Source organism: Artemia sp. Qi Xiang Cuo, chromosome 3, assembly GCF_049724085.1.
Source record: "Artemia sp. Qi Xiang Cuo chromosome 3, ASM4972408v1, whole genome shotgun sequence".
NCBI classification, from domain to species: Eukaryota; Metazoa; Arthropoda; class Branchiopoda; order Anostraca; family Artemiidae; genus Artemia; species Artemia sp. Qi Xiang Cuo.
Genome location: NC_142796.1, coordinates 23195490 through 23216388, shown reverse-complemented (window position 1 = coordinate 23216388; position 20899 = coordinate 23195490). Strand labels below are relative to the sequence as shown.

Below are 20899 nucleotides of genomic sequence, written 5' to 3'. Positions count from 1 at the left end.
GAAGGGTACCCCCGTCTAAGACGAAGCTGGTAATTCCCACTGGTCTTGGGGACTGAGCATCAAACCCACATGAACGATAGACTGCTTTTGCTAGCTCGGGCTTGTTGGCCTTCCGCATGAATCCGCTTCTTTTGAAAAGAGCAGGACGAATGGTACAGAGCTCAAACTTGAAATAATCTTCCTTGAGACTAGACCTCTGGGCAACGATAATGAACCTCTAAAAAAGTAGCGCCGGGTCGATGTGCGCCACCTTAGAAGAGCCCGACTTTTTTGTGGTCATCAGAGTCACTTGGTCTTTCTTTTTAAAGACGTGTTCCTTCATGGTCTTTTCTGACATCTTGTCTAAGATTTTCTTCCCAGCTGATTCGAATTCGTCAACATTCACGCCTGGAGATGAAGTTACTCCATTTACAACGTTTCTCAGTTGTACATTGCCTTTGAATGGGGATGACCAACTTCGCGATATCTTCACAGTCATGGTTTTGTCTGTTCAGGCTCAAGTCACGATGCTGCTCGCTTGTAGAGTAGCCGATATTCGTCAGGTTCTGCATCAACAGGTTAACCTCAAGACACGCCGGCCTCGATAGGACCCAAATCGCTCTCTGTTCTTCAGTTATGTCACCACCACCAGTAAGTCCTCCCGATGTCTTTAGGCTTCGCATGTACTCTTGTTCAATAAGTAAGTCTGCTGAGAGGCCGGCCCAGTGCCGATCTGACCTTCTAATCGTGTGTCCTTGCTCACAGAACATCTAAAACATTTTTGAGTAACGAGTGGGAAGATTAGTCATCTCTTGGATGTACAACCAGACAGATTTCACGTAAAGGTTGTGCCCAGATGTGGCTAGGTAGGGAAGCATTTCTGCTGCAACCTGCAAATGCAGGGCCCATAGGCCCAGTCTCTCGGCACGTATAAACTTGAGAAGCTTTGCAACCATGCCAAGGTACTGCAGCCAGAACTTTGCTGTTCGGTGATCTCGTAGGTCTTCAATCTTCTGTTTGATAATACTTTCCAGTAGTCCCAGCTTTGGTACTTTGTCAAGGTCTCTGGGAGACGTTTTTCCCTCAAGGGTGTCGTTGAAGAGTTTCTCAAGGCCGAAAGTATCCAAAGTTCCCGCATCTTGTCCTAAGAGATGAGCATAGAGAGCCGAGCTCACGAGAATGTGAGCTCTAATAGCTCTAGAAATCACTTTCCCAGAGAGTATATGTGGTACTGTTACCGGTGTGTATACTATTTCCAAGATTTCTTTGAGTCCCCTGTCTTGCATTAGGTGCCCTATGCATCCAACGAAGCTCATCATCAAGTGAAAACCTCCGAGTTTGATGATAACGTTGTCCAGCTCATTTGACACATCGGACTTGATAATCTTCATTGCCTTCCACCAAAGTGGCTGATCGAATGTGACGACTGGCGTAAATCCGTATTTCCTCCCCTGACAAGCAATGAAGCATAGGGTTAAGTATAGGCATGACTCATTGCTAGAAGGCAGATCGATAATGGGCAAAAAAATAATGCTTGCCTTATCGCCAGGGGTTTGTGCATCTTCGTCCAGCGAGTGCGAGAAAGCCGATTGCATAAAACCATTCCAGTTAGGTCTTGGGCTCTGGAAAAACCACGATGACACCCAGAGCTGGTCAAGGAATGCGACTGGATCGTCCACAATGGTCTGTGATATTTTCTCGTACCGAATCTGAGGAAGCACCGCTTCACTTATCCGAAAAGAGTAAATAGAGACTCGACCTTTGAGCGTCACGGCTTCTAGAGAAACACTCCCTCTTGGGATTGGTGCCACTCTGTTTTTCAGAGGGGGAGTGACAGATGCTAGAATTGCCATACCGTGGAAACTGCCCTTTCCGTCAATCGTGCACATATCGTGATCTGCATTAACGGACAAAAAAGCACAAAAAAAAGATATCATGGTTATTATCACTTAGTTTTCTTGCCAAAAATAGTGAAATTTTGCTATTTTTTTTACTAAAAATGGATTTTTTCATTTTATTTGACGTTTATAAGAAAAACTAATGTCAGAAACGGAAACAGAAATCAGAATTCTCCTCCCAGATTAGATTCTGGGAGGAGAAATAATTTTTACAATTGAAAAGGAAAGCGAGAGTAAGTTACCGTTCCTAGATATTTTGATCCATAGAAATAATAACGAACTAGCGTTTTCAATTTAGCAGTAACCGACTAATAACAACAGTTACTGGTCTTTTGCACCAAATCATCCGATCCAGGTAATAAGGGGTGTGGTTATTTCTTTAGTTGATAGGGTATTAAAATTAGCATCACCAGAATACATAAGCAATGAACTAATTTTTATTAAGGATATTCTAGTAGGTAATGGCTATCCGGAAAATATGATTTCTCAAATAATTGAAAAAAGTTGACGGAACCAAAAATATTAGAAGAAGATGGGTCAAATCAAGAAACAAATTACATAACTTTACCTTTTGTCCCAATATTGTCACAAAAATTAGGAAGAGAATTAAAAAAACATAAAATAAATGCAGCATTTAAATGAGGACGAACCATAAGCTCTTTGTTAAATAAAGGGAAAGACAAGGTACCGAGAAATTTGCAAAAGGGAGTATAAAAAATTCCATGCTCTTGTGGTAAATTTAATGTGGGATGAACACAACAGATTTTAGAAAATAGGCTACAGCAACACAGAAACGCCATAGATTGCTCTTTAAAACAAAATAAAACACCGAAACGTTTGAGTCAGCTGTTGCAGAACATGTTTATAATTTTCCTCATCACAGTATTTTATTGAATCAAACAAAAATAGTAGATACGTCTGTAGGACCTTTACAAAGTTTCGGGGAAATTATAGAAATAAAAAAGATAATAAATGGGGGTATTAGTATCAATAGAGATGAAGGGGATTTTAGGATCAATTCGATTTATAATAGTTTAATTAAAAAGCAGGTAAAATTTTCATCCAGTACTGATTTTAATAATAGTTCTGATACGAAAGATGACCTTGCGGACAAAGGTCAGACTGGGCTAAATGCTGGGAAAGGTAAACGAACTGCAGCTAAGCTTGCAAGCAAACGAATCCGTTCAATTTATAATTCAAACATTGGGTGATGAACTTGTGAGATATATTTAGGGGTTATGGGTCAGGTGTTAGCTGACATTTTCTGTTTTAGCTTAAGTATAAATATATTTCCATTTTTTTATAGATTCCCATTTATATACTGTAAGAAGGCATGTTTAAAACAATATAAACATTTGATTTTGCTTATACGCCAGTAAATGGAAGTATTTATTTATTATGTCAGCTTTGTTTTCCTATTTATTTTTAATTTTTATTTTGTTTGTTTAGTATGTTTTTATGTTGATGTAAGTTAAGGTTTTTTAAAAAAGAACTTTTTTTGTTTCATTTTTTTTTTCGTTGAGAAAGGCTCCTGGATGTGGGGCCAAAACATTCGGAGTATTTTTGTTTAATTAAGTGTTTGTATGAACTGCTTTATAGAAAATAAAAACCTGTTTTTCTTGTTTAATTTTTTGTTAATGAAAAATAAAAATTAATATAACAAAAATAGCGAAAAAAAAAAACAAATTTTGCAACGGGTTAGAGATGGAGATTTTGGATACGCTGTTCAGCGCTTTTTTTCTGATCTGGATGGTGAAGAAAGCATTACTTTATCAATTTGTTCCTGGTTCGGGCTTTTTTTTCCGTATTATTACTGTAATAATTCAGTCAGAGGAAGGTTCAGTCATTCTTAAAGTTTCGAGATGACTTAAGGTAAAGAACTAACGCTGTATCTAGCATTTTTGTATGCACCTAGTCTTATTGAAAAATAAATAGGAAGACAAAGCTTAAATCTTCGCCATAGAAATAACAGTTTATTTAATACCAACTTCCAAAATAAGTAGAGCATTAAAAAAGAGAGACTACTTTCTTATTTTTCTGTGTAAAAAGCGTACTTTAATTTCATTGGCTTACGTGTAAGCATTACTTTTTAAGAATATGTCAGAAAGGAAAGGCAATCAACCCCTTCGTTTTAAAACCTGATTGGTTCTTCCTGCCCCTGTGTGAAATTTATGCCAGTAAGACAAACACAAATTGTTTTAGTCGCAAGATTTTTGACTGGTCGTCTCTCTGTTTTCCTGTGGTATTAAAAAAAGAAAATATAAGCGCAAATAGTGACTAAGTTTATACAATCTTCTTCTTCTTCAACTATGATGAAGTTTTTACTTTCTATTTTATCGATCATTCACTGTCCCAAGACAAACCCCTCACCATCAAATCATTTACTTTATTTGTAATACCTACAAAACGAAAGTATATTCACCTTTGACCTCCGCCTTCCCTATCCTATATTGGATAAAAGTATGGAGTGGCTTTAATTTTACTTGGGCTCAAGTATCTCTACTTTTTTTAATAGCTTTGAAATATAAAACCTCCCTCCTATTTATACCATGTTTAGAGACCTCAATGGTAATAGCTTGTCATATTGTAATTGGGTCGATTGATGTCTATTATATAGAATTGGGATATGGTGAAAAGTTTCCGGCTAATTCTTATGTGAAAATTATGTGACACTATAGATGTTTTAGAGTGGGCTGTAACAGTTTCTCCTGAGAGCGGAGATCAGATGAGTTAGTTGGTTTTTGGATCCTCACAAGAGAGTGTGCTTACTTCGGTTTTTTTGCCTAAAGACAACTATATCTCATGATATTGCTTTTAATCAAAAATTTCCTTAAAATTTGAAAACTTTTTGGTATAGTTTGGGTAGCTTATTTTTTTTATCTCACGATTCATTGATAGAATTGGAACTTTCAGGATAAGTTTTTTTTTTAGTTGGGCAGGTGTAAGGGGAACCTACGACGGGGGGGGGGGGAGGAATTTTGTGGCAAGTGAGCAATATATTTTTTTTTTCGTTCTGACAAATCAGCACACGCTTGGTTTTTTTTTTGCCTATCGTCCGACATACTTGTTTTAGACGAATTGACTCAGTTGGCCCCCCAATAATTTGGAAAATATTATAATTTATTAAGTAAACTTAAAAATTAAACTGGTTTATATGTTGCCAGGTTAATTTTTTTCATAAAATAAAATTAGACTAGGTTAAGAGATATAGTTTTAATAAATTTTACATGGAATTAGCGCCGGCATATCAAGAATTATGATACCGCTAGTTTTGTTTCAAGTTGGATAGGGTAAAGTAAGTGTGCAAAAATAGATACGGGCCGTTCGCGTCGGTCCTGAGAATCCGCTGGTGAGCAACCATTGGTCGCGGAAGAAGGACTTCCGACTTAATGTTATCTTTGTTTGATGTATGCGCGTTGTTTATTATGTGCTGTGTAATGTTTTTGAAATTAATCATGTAGCGTCTTTGCTAAATAGTATACCGCTTGAAGAACAGTGTCCTATTGAAGACTTAGGGCAGGCCTGTGCCTACTTTACTTTTTTTTACCGTTTAGTGTTCAGTATCCATCATAAAAGAATTTCCCCAAGTAAGTTTTAAAGCAGCTTAAAAACCCGCCTAGGCTTTTATTTTTCACAAATTTTCAGGGTGAGGGTCCCAAAAATATCCCTTTCTCCTAAAGGGTATTCCATACCCCCTGAGTTTGGAACTCCTCTTGCTGTCCCACAGTCGGAATGCTGAAATTACGCCCATGGCTGTCCTATCTTTTTAATTGTAACGATGAACAATTCCTATTCGTTTTTTTATTATTATTATTATAACATAGTACCTCAAATAGGTGGTTCTTCCTTTTATATTTTTGTTGATTGACCTTAGACCTGTCCGAAGTTTTCAGTTTTATGAATTGTTTGTTTCTTTTTTTAGAATTGTCTTCATGTGTCAATACCTATAGCGTGATTAAATGTATATTTTCACGAGTTTAGTCAAATCTGATGGTAAAAAACTAATATTACATTTTTTGGTAATTTTTAGGTTTTAATCCTTGTTAAAAGGGGTTTCGTTGTGCACGCGCAATGGACTTTACATTAAAATTTGAAATAAAAAGAATGTATTTTCAAAGCAGAGCTAATGAGTTTGACTTGTGACTAGCTAATATAATGATAATCTTATATCTGACAATTTATTTGTTTTGACTTATGACATTTTATTATTGACATTTGGCTTATGACTATCTGATATGTGACATTTTTGTTTGTTTTAGTGTCGATTTGAAGGATGTGGAAAAAGATTTTCATTGGACTTCAACCTTAGAACTCATGTTAGGATTCACACTGGTGATCGCCCTTATGTTTGTCCTTTTGATGGATGTAGCAAAAAATTTGCACAATCAACCAACTTGAAATCCCATATCTTAACTCATGCTAAAACAAAGTAAGTTCATTGAATTTTTGTTTTTCGTTTAAATTTTGAGAGTAAAATGACTAAAACTGTCTGAGGTAAGCATCATTTCTGGCTAATTTACTTGACCCTAGTGTAGTAATGCTTTCTTAGCAAGAGAAACTAGTAAAGAATGAACCTTGTAGTCAGTCGTCCTTATGTTAGTTCTTTTCATGGGTGGAGTAAAAAATTCGAACAATCAACTAGCTTAAATCCAATATTTTAACCCATGCTAAAACAATGCAAGTTCATTGAAGTGTTGTGAAGCCTTTTCCTGTTATAATTTTCAGAGTGGCATTCTAATTGGTAGGCTACTGGAAAAATAAGGCGCGTCTTTTGGCTAAAAAACATTTGAAAAAGTTCCTGTCACTGTCATTAGCTTAAATTACGCACATTTATGTAACTCTATCTTGAAATCCTTGTTTTTTAATTTTTATAGTCCTAGCCTATTAGCAGGTATAGAAGTTCTATGCATCGTTGGATCCAGGGATCAAGACATTATGCCAGGTTTCTGGATGTCAGAAATTTGAATTCGGGTCTTACTGATGGAAAATTTTTGCCAAAAAATATTGCAAGTGGTTGTGAAATCATCTTAAGCTGCTTGAAGTAATATGAAATGTTTCAAAGACGTTTTATAATATGCTTAAAAACAGCTCGCTTCTAACTTTGGAAATGGTTATTTCAGATAATTTTGGAACAGAAAAGACCCCTCCCCCTTTCCTCAGTGAATAGCCTAAGTTCGTCACATGCACTACTCGCCTACGGTCCTGAATAGACTATATTACCCTGTCCGAAAAGAAAGGGTGTGTTCCTTGAAAAAAAATAGTGAGTTTCCGCAGGAATTTTTTTTTCCTTAATGTAAAGCTATTATTTTCGCATAAAATACTAGCGACGAAATTTAAGAAAAAATGGCACTAACATGCCCTAATGCATTATTATATGCATAGGACGACCTCATAAAAAAAAGGCGAAGAAAAAAAACACACGCACCAGGGTGAGGTATTACTGTCTTTGAAATTGGAAAGTTCAATGTATAGTTTTTTGATAAATTTTAATCCATCCTTACCTTAGATCCGCCTGTCCCTCCAGAGGCACCCAGGACATCAAGAAGGAGCTGCCAATCTTCCCGCAGGTTTGCTGCTGCAAGTATGTCCTCCCACTGAGGTTGGATTGATGCGTGCAGATTACGGAGATCTGTCTGATACGTCAAACGTAGGGCGTTTCTGGATCTGCCACTGTGACATGGACTCGTTAGATAGCAATGGAGTACTTCGTTGGGTTTTTAGACATTTTCTATCCGTGTCACGTGGCCGAGATATATCCATCGGTGAATTCTTATGATCTATTTCACTAGATGCTCACCGGTCTTGTTACGGATGAATTGGTTTGCTATTCTCTGCTGCCAAAGGATGTTGAGAGTTTTTGTAAGACGTGTGTCTTTAAAAGCAAGTATTTTTCTTTCTTTTCCGGGTTCTGGTGTCAATTTTCGGCTGTATAAAGCAGCACTGGCAAAACATTGCTATTGAAGAGTTGTAGCTTTAGCAGTATAGAGAAGCTTTGGGACTGCCATACTTTCCATAATCTATTGAAGGCCCCATTGGCTTGGCTGATTCTTGTGAGCACTTCTTTTGAGGTCGATCCGGTACTTTCTATTATGCTTCCCAAGTATTTGAAATGGACGACTTGCTCTATGTGTTGGTCTCCGCAAGTGCTGCTCAGGGGTGAATCTGTGATAGCCATGCATTTTGTTTTCTCATCATTTATTTTTAGGTCGACATGGCCACCTCTCTCCCTCACTTTGTCAAGGAGTTCTTGGAGTCTTTGCTTGCATGATTCTAGGACGGTGATGTCGTCAGCGAAGTCTACATCACTGAGGCGTGTTTCTGGATTCAGCTGGATTCCGTCTGTGCTTGTACTTCGCAGTATGCAATCAATGACGATTACGAAAAGTAGCGGTGACAATACGCAACCTTGCTAACTCCTGACAGAATGCGGAAGAAACGAGTATGGCCATCTGGTGTCTTTACACAGCACTCGCTATCTTCATAAAACGCAACAATCAGTGAAACTGTCTTTTCAGGGATTCCGTAATGTAGTAGGATCTTCCACAGACTTTGGCAGTCTACTGAGTCAAATGCCTTCTCAAAATCGATGAATATCATATAGATTTTGGAGCGCCATTCTCTGCTTTCTTCCGTCTGTAGCCGTAGGGTAAATATCAAGTCTGCAGATGAACAGTTCGGTCTGAATTCATGTTGCTCGTCGCGAAGGTGTCTGTCGAGCTGCGAGCTGATTCTCTGCAGTAAAATGTGCGTCAGCAATTTGCTAGGGATGGAAAGCATTCAGATTCCTCCCCAGTTGCCTGGAAGGACGCATCGCCTTTCTTAAAGATCCTCACAAGGCTGCTGCGTTTCCAATCCGAAGGTATTTTGGCGGTCGTCCAGATTGCTGCGAACAACGCTGTCCAGAACTTGAGGAACGTCATAACAGTCGCTTTGATCATTTCCGCGGATATCCTGTCTTCGCCAGGCGACTTCCCATTTGTCAGCTTCTTTGCTGCTGCTATAATTTCAGTGGATGACGGCAGATTCGTGCTGATATCTAAGGAAAACAGTGTTGTTGCTAGGATCTCTGGGGGATCCTCTGGTAGAGGTCTATTCAACAGCTTCTCGAAGTGACTGGGCCAAGCTTCGTTTACCTCAGACTGCTGTGTTATCAGGATGCCCGAGGGTTCTGTTACTGGTCCATGTTGAATAGAGGATTTCTTCCCAATAATCTCATTAGTGATTTTATAGACGGCTCTTGAATCACCTCTCTCCACCGCCTCTTCTGCCTGCGCTGCTTAATCCATCAGCTCACGGAATTTTTACTCGCTGTATTTTTGGCAGCCTTAGGGCTAATATCTTTTTTGCGGTACACAAAGGTAGGAAATTATCCCTTTTTAACAACCTGAATGCAGGTTGTGTCTTTTAAGTTAGTTTAACATTCCCCTAAACATTGCAATAAAGTTTCAGCTTAATAGCCTTAGCCCTTGTCGTGTACAACGTTTTGGTGTACATGGGCTTTTAATAGATTTTATCTTGTCTATCTATATGTTACAGGTAATATATGTTTGATCCAGGTATTAAAAGTAGATTCTTAGCAATAGGTTTTGATAAATCTTAAATTGCTCAGTTATAAGTATACCACTTTCTGGAAGTGATTTATGGTAAACTAACTTTTATATTTAACCCAGGATGTTACTGACCTATTATATTTTATTACTAATTATTTTCAGTAATATATTAGTTATTACCAATTATATGTGAGTTCCAGGAAGCTATAATTTACAGAAATTAATTTTGAATGCAAAATAATTTGTCACAAAACCTGCCTTGTATTTCCAGTAATGGTCAATAGGAGACGCCTTAGATAGGAAAAATTTACTGTTTCTTAAAACTTTGGAGACAGTAAAAGCTCTGTCAGTTATATATTGGTTATTACCAATTATATGTGAGTTACAGTAAGCTATAATTTACAGAAATTAATTTTGAATGCAAAATAATTTGTCACAAAACCTGCCTTGTATTTCCAGTAATGGTCAATAGGAGACGCCTTAGATAGGCAAAATTTACTGTTTCTTAAAACTTTGGAGACAGTAAAAGCTCTGTCAGTTATATATTGGTTATTACCAATTATATGTGAGTTTCAGGAAGCAATAATTTACAGAAATTAATTTTGAATGCAAAATAATTTGTCACAAACCCTGCCTTGTATTTCCAGTAATGGTCAATAGGAGACGCCTTAGATAGGAAAAATTTACTGTTTCTTAAAACTTTGGAGACAGTAAAAGCTCTGTCAGTTATATATTGGTTATTACCAATTATATGTGAGTTCCAGGAAGCTATAATTTACAGAAATTAATTTTGAATGCAAAATAATTTGTCACAAAACCTGCCTTGTATTTCCATTAATGGTCAATAAGAGACGCCTTAAATAGGAAAAATTTACTGTTTCTTAAAACTTTGGAGACAGTAAAAGCTCTGTCAGTTATATATTGGTTATTACCAATTATATGTGAGTTCCAGGAAGCTATAATTTACAGAAATTAATTTTGAATGCAAAATAATTTGTCACAAAACCTGCCTTGTATTTCCAGTAATGGTCAATAGGAGACGCCTTAGATAGGCAAAATTTACTGTTTCTTAAAACTTTGGAGACAGTAAAAGCTCTGTCAGTTATATATTGGTTATTACCAATTATATGTGAGTTTCAGGAAGCAATAATTTACAGAAATTAATTTTGAATGCAAAATAATTTGTCACAAAACCTGCCTTGTATTTCCAGTAATGGTCAATAGGAGACGCCTTAGATAGTCAAAATTTACTGTTTCTTAAAACTTTGGAGACAGTAAAAGCTCTGTCAGTTATATATTGGTTATTACCAATTATATGTGAGTTTCAGGAAGCAATAATTTACAGAAATTAATTTTGAATGCAAAATAATTTGTCACAAAACCTGCCTTGTATTTCCAGTAATGGTCAATAGGAGACGCCTTAGATAGGCAAAATTTACTGTTTCTTAAAACTTTGGAGACAGTAAAAGCTCTGTCAGTTATATATTGGTTATTAACAATTATATGTGAGTTTAAGGAAGCAATAATTTACAGAAATTAATTTTGAATGCAAAATAATTTGTCACAAAACCTGCCTTGTATTTCCAGTAATGGTCAATAGGAGACGCCTTAGATAGGCAAAATTTACTGTTTCTTAAAACTTTGGAGACAGTAAAAGCTCTGTCAGTTATATATTGGTTATTACCAATTATATGTGAGTTTCAGGAAGCAATAATTTACAGAAATTAATTTTGAATGCAAAATAATTTGTCACAAAACCTGCCTTGTATTTCCAGTAATGGTCAATAGGAGACGCCTTAGATAGGCAAAATTTACTGTTTCTTAAAACTTTGGAGACAGTAAAAGCTCTGTCAGTTATATATTGGTTATTACCAATTATATGTGAGTTTCAGGAAGCAATAATTTACAGAAATTAATTTTGAATGCAAAATAATTTGTCACAAAACCTGCCTTGTATTTCCAGTAATGGTCAATAGGAGACGCCTTAGATAGGAAAAATTTACTGTTTCTTAAAACTTTGGAGACAGTAAAAGCTCTGTCAGTTATATATTGGTTATTACCAATTATATGTGAGTTCCAGGAAGCTATAATTTACAGAAATTAATTTTGAATGCAAAATAATTTGTCACAAAACCTGCCTTGTATTTCCAGTAATGGTCAATAGGAGACGCCTTAGATAGGCAAAATTTACTGTTTCTTAAAACTTTGGAGACAGTAAAAGCTCTGTCAGTTATATATTGGTTATTACCAATTATATGTGAGTTTCAGGAAGCAATAATTTACAGAAATTAATTTTGAATGCAAAATAATTTGTCACAAAACCTGACTTGTATTTCCAGTAATGGTCAATAGGAGACGCCTTAGATAGGCAAAATTTACTGTTTCTTAAAACTTTGGAGACAGTAAAATCTCTGTCAGTTATATATTGGTTATTACCAATTATATGTGAGTTACAGGAAGCTATAATTTAAAGAAATTAATTTTGAATGCAAAATAATTTGTCACAAAACCTGCCTTGTATTTCCAGTAATGGTCAATAGGAGACGCCTTAGATAGGCAAAATTTACTGTTTCTTAAAACTTTGGAGACAGTAAAAGCTCTGTCAGTTATATATTGGTTATTACCAATTATATGTGAGTTCCAGGAAGCTATAATTTACAGAAATTAATTTTGAATGCAAAATAATTTGTCACAAAACCTGCCTTGTATTTCCAGTAATGGTCAATAGGAGACGCCTTAGATAGGCAAAATTTACTGTTTCTTAAAACTTTGGAGACAGTAAAAGCTCTGTCAGTTATATATTGGTTATTACCAATTATATGTGAGTTTCAGGAAGCAATAATTTACAGAAATTAATTTTGAATGCAAAATAATTTGTCACAAAACCTGCCTTGTATGTCCAGTAATGGTCAATAGGAGACGCCTTAGATAGGCAAAATTTACTGTTTCTTAAAACTTTGGAGACAGTAAAAGCTCTGTCAGTTATATATTGGTTATTACCAATTATATGTGAGTTCCAGGAAGCTATAATTTACAGAAATTAATTTTGAATGCAAAATAATTTGTCACAAAACCTGCCTTGTATTTCCAGTAATTGTCAATAGGAGACGCCTTAGATAGGCAAAATTTACTGTTTCTTAAAACTTTGGAGACAGTAAAAGCTCTGTCAGTTATATATTGGTTATTACCAATTATATGTGAGTTCCAGGAAGCTATAATTTACAGAAATTAATTTTGAATGCAAAATAATTTGTCACAAAACCTGCCTTGTATTTCCAGTAATGGTCAATAGGAGACGCCTTAGATAGGCAAAATTTACTGTTTCTTAAAACTTTGGAGACAGTAAAAGCTCTGTCAGTTATATATTGGTTATTACCAATTATATGTGAGTTTCAGGAAGCAATAATTTACAGAAATTAATTTTGAATGCAAAATAATTTGTCACAAAACCTGCCTTGTATTTCCAGTAATGGTCAATAGGAGACGCCTTAGATAGGCAAAATTTACTGTTTCTTAAAACTTTGGAGACAGTAAAAGCTCTGTCAGTTATATATTGGTTATTACCAATTATATGTGAGTTTCAGGAAGCAATAATTTACAGAAATTAATTTTGAATGCAAAATAATTTGTCACAAAACCTGCCTTGTATTTCCAGTAATGGTCAATAGGAGACGCCTTAGATAGGCAAAATTTACTGTTTCTTAAAACTTTGGAGACAGTAAAAGCTCTGTCAGTTATATATTGTTTATTACCAATTATATGTGAGTTCCAGGAAGCTATAATTTACAGAAATTAATTTTGAATGCAAAATAATTTGTCACAAAACCTGCCTTGTATTTCCAGTAATGGTCAATTGGAGACGCCTTAGATAGGCAAAATTTACTGTTTCTTAAAACTTTGGAGACAGTAAAAGCTCTGTCAGTTATATATTGGTTATTACCAATTATATGTGAGTTCCAGGAAGCTATAATTTACAGAAATTAATTTTGAATGCAAAATAATTTGTCACAAAACCTGCCTTGTATTTCCAGTAATGGTCAATAGGAGACGCCTTAGATAGGCAAAATTTACTGTTTCTTAAAACTTTGGAGACAGTAAAAGCTCTGTCAGTTATATATGTGTTATTACCAATTATATGTGAGTTCCAGGAAGCTATAATTTACAGAAATTAATTTTGAATGCAAAATAATTTGTCACAAAACCTGCCTTGTATTTCCAGTAATGGTCAATAGGAGACGCCTTAGATAGGCAAAATTTACTGTTTCTTAAAACTTTGGAGACAGTAAAAGCTCTGTCAGTTATATATTGGTTATTACCAATTATATGTGAGTTCCAGGAAGCTATAATTTACAGAAATTAATTTTGAATGCAAAATAATTTGTCACAAACCCTGCCTTGTATTTCCAGTAATGGTCAATAGGAGACGCCTAAGATAGGCAAAATTTACTGTTTCTTAAAACTTTGGAGACAGTAAAAGCTCTGTCAGTTATATATTGGTTATTACCAATTATATGTGAGTTTCAGGAAGCAATAATTTACAGAAATTAATTTTGAATGCAAAATAATTTGTCACAAAACCTGCCTTGTATTTCCAGTAATGGTCAATAGGAGACGCCTTAGATAGGCAAAATTTACTGTTTCTTAAAACTTTGGAGACAGTAAAAGCTCTGTCAGTTATATATTGGTTATTACCAATTATATGTGAGTTCCAGGAAGCTATAATTTACAGAAATTAATTTTGAATGCAAAATAATTTGTCACAAAACCTGCCTTGTATTTCCAGTAATGGTCAATAGGAGACGCCTTAGATAGGCAAAATTTACTGTTTCTTAAAACTTTGGAGACAGTAAAAGCTCTGTCAGTTATATATTGGTTATTACCAATTATATGTGAGTTCCAGGAAGATATAATTTACAGAAATTAATTTTGAATGCAAAATAATTTGTCACAAAACCTGCCTTGTATTTCCAGTAATGGTCAATAGGAGACGCCTTAGATAGGCAAAATTTACTGTTTCTTAAAACTTTGGAGACAGTAAAAGCTCTGTCAGTTATATATTGTTTATTACCAATTATATGTGAGTTCCAGGAATCTATAATTTACAGAAATTAATTTTGAATGCAAAATAATTTGTCACAAAACCTGCCTTGTATTTCCAGTAATGGTCAATAGGAGACGCCTTAGATAGGCAAAATTTACTGTTTCTTAAAACTTTGGAGACAGTAAAAGCTCTGTCAGTTATATATTGGTTATTACCAATTATATGTGAGTTCCAGGAAGCTATAATTTACAGAAATTAATTTTGAATGCAAAATAATTTGTCACAAAACCTGCCTTGTATTTCCAGTAATGGTCAATAGGAGACGCCTTAGATAGGCAAAATTTACTGTTTCTTAAAACTTTGGAGACAGTAAAAGCTCTGTCAGTTATATATTGGTTATTACCAATTATATGTGAGTTCCAGGAAGCTATAATTTACACAAATTAATTTTGAATGCAAAATAATTTGTCACAAAACCTGCCTTGTATTTCCAGTAATGGTAAATAGGAGACGCCTTAGATAGGCAAAATTTACTGTTTCTTAAAACTTTGGAGACAGTAAAAGCTCTGTCAGTTATATATTGGTTATTACCAATTATATGTGAGTTACAGGAAGCAATAATTTACAGAAATTAATTTTGAATGCAAAATAATTTGTCACAAAACCTGCCTTGTATTTCCAGTAATGGTCAATAGGAGACGCCTTAGATAGGCAAAATTTACTGTTTCTTAAAACTTTGGAGACAGTAAAAGCTCTGTCAGTTATATATTGGTTATTACCAATTATATGTGAGTTTCAGGAAGCAATAATTTACAGAAATTAATTTTGAATGCAAAATAATTTGTCACAAAACCTGCCTTGTATTTCCAGTAATGGTCAATAGGAGACGCCTTAGATAGGCAAAATTTACTGTTTCTTAAAACTTTGGAGACAGTAAAAGCTCTGTCAGTTATATATTGGTTATTACCAATTATATGTGAGTTTCAGGAAGCAATAATTTACAGAAATTAATTTTGAATGCAAAATAATTTGTCACAAAACCTGCCTTGTATTTCCAGTAATGGTCAATAGGAGACGCCTTAGATAGGCAAAATTTACTGTTTCTTAAAACTTTGGAGACAGTAAAAGCTCTGTCAGTTATATATTGGTTATTACCAATTATATGTGAGTTCCAGGAAGCTATAATTTACAGAAATTAATTTTGAATGCAAAATAATTTGTCACAAAACCTGCCTTGTATTTCCAGTAATGGTCAATAGGAGACGCCTTAGATAGGCAAAATTTACTGTTTCTTAAAACTTTGGAGACAGTAAAAGCTCTGTCAGTTATATATTGGTTATTACCAATTATATGTGAGTTCCAGGAAGCAATAATTTACAGAAATTAATTTTGAATGCAAAATAATTTGTCACAAAACCTGCCTTGTATTTCCAGTAATGGTCAATAGGAGACGCCTTAGATAGGCAAAATTTACTGTTTCTTAAAACTTTGGAGACAGTAAAAGCTCTGTCAGTTATATATTGGTTATTACCAATTATATGTGAGTTTCAGGAAGCAATAATTTACAGAAATTAATTTTGAATGCAAAATAATTTGTCACAAAACCTGCCTTGTATTTCCAGTAATGGTCAATAGGAGACGCCTTAGATAGGCAAAATTTACTGTTTCTTAAAACTTTGGAGACAGTAAAAGCTCTGTCAGTTATATATTGGTTATTACCAATTATATGTGAGTTTCAGGAAGCTATAATTTACAGAAATTAATTTTGAATGCAAAATAATTTGTCACAAAACCTGCCTTGTATTTCCAGTAATGGTCAATAGGAGACGCCTTAGATAGGCAAAATTTACTGTTTCTTAAAACTTTGGAGACAGTAAAAGCTCTGTCAGTTATATATTGGTTATTACCAATTATATGTGAGTTTCAGGAAGCAATAATTTACAGAAATTAATTTTGAATGCAAAATAATTTGTCACAAAACCTGCCTTGTATTTCCAGTAATGGTCAATAGGAGACGCCTTAGATAGGCAAAATTTACTGTTTCTTAAAACTTTGGAGACAGTAAAAGCTCTGTCAGTTATATATTGGTTATTACCAATTATATGTGAGTTTCAGGAAGCAATAATTTACAGAAATTAATATTGAATGCAAAATAATTTGTCACAAAACCTGCCTTGTATTTCCAGTAATGGTCAATAGGAGACGCCTTAGATAGGCAAAATTTACTGTTTCTTAAAACTTTGGAGACAGTAAAAGCTCTGTCAGTTATATATTGGTTATTACCAATTATATGTGAGTTGCAGGAAGATATAATTTACAGAAATTAATTTTGAATGCAAAATAATTTGTCACAAAACCTGCCTTGTATTTCCAGTAATGGTCAATAGGAGACGCCTTAGATAGGCAAAATTTACTGTTTCTTAAAACTTTGGAGACAGTAAAAGCTCTGTCAGTTATATATTGGTTATTACCAATTATATGTGAGTTTCAGGAAGCAATAATTTACAGAAATTAATTTTGAATGCAAAATAATTTGTCACAAAACCTGCCTTGTATTTCCAGTAATGGTCAATAGGAGACGCCTTAGATAGGCAAAATTTACTGTTTCTTAAAACTTTGGAGACAGTAAAAGCTCTGTCAGTTATATATTGGTTATTACCAATTATATGTGAGTTCCAGGAAGCTATAATTTACAGAAATTAATTTTGAATGCAAAATAATTTGTCACAAAACCTGCCTTGTATTTCAAGTAATGGTCAATAGGAGACGCCTTAGATAGGCAAAATTTACTGTTTCTTAAAACTTTGGAGACAGTAAAAGCTCTGTCAGTTATATATTGGTTATTACCAATTATATGTGAGTTCCAGGAAGCTATAATTTACAGAAATTAATTTTGAATGCAAAATAATTTGTCACAAAACCTGCCTTGTATTTCCAGTAATGGTCAATAGGAGACGCCTTAGATAGGCAAAATTTACTGTTTCTTAAAACTTTGGAGACAGTAAAAGCTCTGTCAGTTATATATTGGTTATTACCAATTATATGTGAGTTTCAGGAAGCAATAATTTACAGAAATTAATTTTGAATGCAAAATAATTTGTCACAAAACCTGCCTTGTATTTCCAGTAATGGTCAATAGGAGACGCCTTAGATAGGCAAAATTTACTGTTTCTTAAAACTTTGGAGACAGTAAAAGCTCTGTCAGTTATATATTGGTTATTACCAATTATATGTGAGTTCCAGGAAGCTATAATTTACAGAAATTAATTTTGAATGCAAAATAATTTGTCACAAAACCTGCCTTGTATTTCCAGTAATGGTCAATAGGAGACGCCTTAGATAGGCAAAATTTACTGTTTCTTAAAACTTTGGAGACAGTAAAAGCTCTGTCAGTTATATATTGGTTATTACCAATTATATGTGAGTTCAAGGAAGCTATAATTTACAGAAATTAATTTTGAATTCAAAATAATTTGTCACAAAACCTGCCTTGTATTTCCAGTAATGGTCAATAGGAGACGCCTTAGATAGGCAAAATTTACTGTTTCTTAAAACTTTGGAGACAGTAAAAGCTCTGTCAGTTATATATTGGTTATTACCAATTATATGTGAGTTCCAGGAAGCTATAATTTACAGAAATTAATTTTGAATGCAAAATAATTTGTCACAAAACCTGCCTTGTATTTCCAGTAATGGTCAATAGGAGACGCTTTAGATAGGCAAAATTTACTGTTTCTTAAAACTTTGGAGACAGTAAAAGCTCTGTCAGTTATATATTGGTTATTACCAATTATATGTGAGTTCCAGGAAGCTATAATTTACAGAAATTAATTTTGAATGCAAAATAATTTGTCACAAAACCTGCCTTGTATTTCCAGTAATGGTCAATAGGAGACGCCTTAGATAGGCAAAATTTACTGTTTCTTAAAACTTTGGAGACAGTAAAAGCTCTGTCAGTTATATATTGGTTATTACCAATTATATGTGAGTTTCAGGAAGCAATAATTTACAGAAATTAATTTTGAATGCAAAATTACTTTGTCACAAAACCTGCCTTGCATTTCCATTAATGGTCAATAAGGAACGCCTTAAATAGGAAAAATTTACTGTTTCTTAAAACTTTGGAGACAGTAAAAGCTCTGTCAGTTATATATTGGTTATTACCAATTATATGTGAGTTTCAGGAAGCAATAATTTACAGAAATTAATTTTGAATGCAAAATAATTTGTCACAAAACCTGCCTTGTATTTCCAGTAATGGTCAATAGGAGACGCCTTAGATAGGCAAAATTTACTGTTTCTTAAAACTTTGGAGACAGTAAAAGCTCTGTCAGTTATATATTGGTTATTACCAATTATATGTGAGTTCCAGGAAGCTATAATTTACAGAAATTAATTTTGAATGCAAAATAATTTGTCACAAAACCTGCCTTGTATTTCCAGTAATGGTCAATAGGAGACGCCTTAGATAGGCAAAATTTACTGTTTCTTAAAACTTTGGAGACAGTAAAAGCTCTGTCAGTTATATATTGGTTATTACCAATTATATGTGAGTTCCAGGAAGCTATAATTTACAGAAATTAATTTTGAATGCAAAATAATTTGTCACAAAACCTGCCTTGTATTTCCAGTAATGGTCAATAGGAGACGCCTTAGATAGGAAAAATTTACTGTTTCTTAAAACTTTGGAGACAGTAAAAGCTCTGTCAGTTATATATTGATTACTACCAATTATATGTGAGTTCCAGGAAGCTATAATTTACAGAAATTAATTTTGAATGCAAAATAATTTGTCACAAAACCTGCCTTGTATTTCCAGTAATGGTCAATAGGAGACGCCTTAGATAGGCAAAATTTACTGTTTCTTAAAACTTTGGAGACAGTAAAAGCTCTGTCAGTTATATATTGGTTATTACCAATTATATGTGAGTTCCAGGAAGCTATAATTTACAGAAATTAATTTTGAATGCAAAATAATTTGTCACAAAACCTGCCTTGTATTTCCAGTAATGGTCAATAGGAGACGCATTAGATAGGCAAAATTTACTGTTTCTTAAAACTTTGGAGACAGTAAAAGCTCTGTCAGTTATATATTGGTTATTACCAATTATATGTGAGTTCCAGGAAGCTATAATTTACAGAAATTAATTTTGAATGCAAAATAATTTGTCACAAAACCTGCCTTGTATTTCCATTAATGGTCAATAGGAGACGCCTTAGATAGGAAAAATTTACTGTTTCTTAAAACTTTGGAGACAGTAAAAGCTCTGTCAGTTATATATTGATTACTACCAATTATATGTGAACCCCTGAGCATCCGAAATTTTTTAGCTAAAATGTGTCCATCTTGAAATATCAAAAACGAGGCTTTTTTTACCAGTTAGGCGCTTTGTCAATCACTTTCAAAGTGGCCAGTCAACATCATTTATAATGAAACCGAAAAGAATCCGCATAAAACATTTATACAAAATGACTTAGTGTGAAAGTACGAAACTCATTAAGCATTTAGATCCCTTACTTTGGAGAAAATCCTCTACTTTACAACATCTCTGGAAAAACCGGGAGCCTAAAAATTTTACAGAGAAAAAACACTGACATTTTTTTTATCAAAATAAATATCCAATCGGGAAATTTTTTCTCATAAATTTATAAAATATGTACCTCTTTTGCCCCTATGTGACCAAAATTTCTAAAACATGTCACTATTTTGCCTTTTTATGTCATTGTGTCCCGGTACATAAGAATGCGTCCAGTTGGCAATTCTGTAGAAGGGCAGAAGGCTGCGCAGAAGCAAAATTTTGTTATTTAGATACGATATTTGACCTAACTCATTAAATACCTTTAAATTTGATCTAACGTATTCACATTTTATTTAGGACCCCTGCAGCCTCAGTCACTCGAATAACACCATCTTTGGTTGAAGAACTGGTTGATTTTGATCCTCTTGGTGAGGAGATAGAAGATAGTAATTTTGTTCAAGTGGAGGTTTCGCCTGAAGAACAACAGTATATTGTCTATAGTGATATTAATTCAATGAACCTTACATAGAAAAGGGTTCTAAATTGAAAATTCGTATTTTGTAATAATATTGCCCCATTAACTTCATTTTTATGTCTTTTTATTCATAAAATTCAAATCCTTAGTTATTTTGAGGTTTTCATTTAGGTATTTAGACAACAAGAATAGATATCGACTGCAGTTTTTCAAAAGATCTTAATATATATGGTGGAAGGTTTACAGAAGATGAAAGGAGAATAATGCTTTCGAGCTTTTCAAATGTCGCAATTTTAAGATGTGATTAAAATTTGTAAAAAAAAACTAGTTAGCTTCATTTTAATGGTTTTTTATTCATAAAAATAAAATCCTTGGTTATCACAAAAGCTTTTCTTCGGGTAAATGAGGAGGTTGTTTATCGACTTGTAAAATCGTCT

The 20899-nt window shown here is 34.1% G+C and overlaps 1 protein-coding gene across 1 annotated transcript in view; it reads left to right on the top strand.

The window, feature by feature from the left end:
* Positions 1–20608, top strand: part of LOC148953884 (transcription factor YY2-like) — a 41812-nt gene extending 21204 nt beyond the window's left edge. The window contains exons 5-6 of the mRNA XM_089085678.1: positions 6137–6306; positions 20345–20608. Coding sequence (XP_088941804.1) covers positions 6137–6306; positions 20345–20516 — 342 coding nt within the window. The 3' untranslated portion in view covers positions 20517–20608. The remainder of the gene's footprint in view (positions 1–6136; positions 6307–20344) is intronic.
* The last annotated feature ends 291 nt before the right edge of the window (positions 20609–20899 follow it).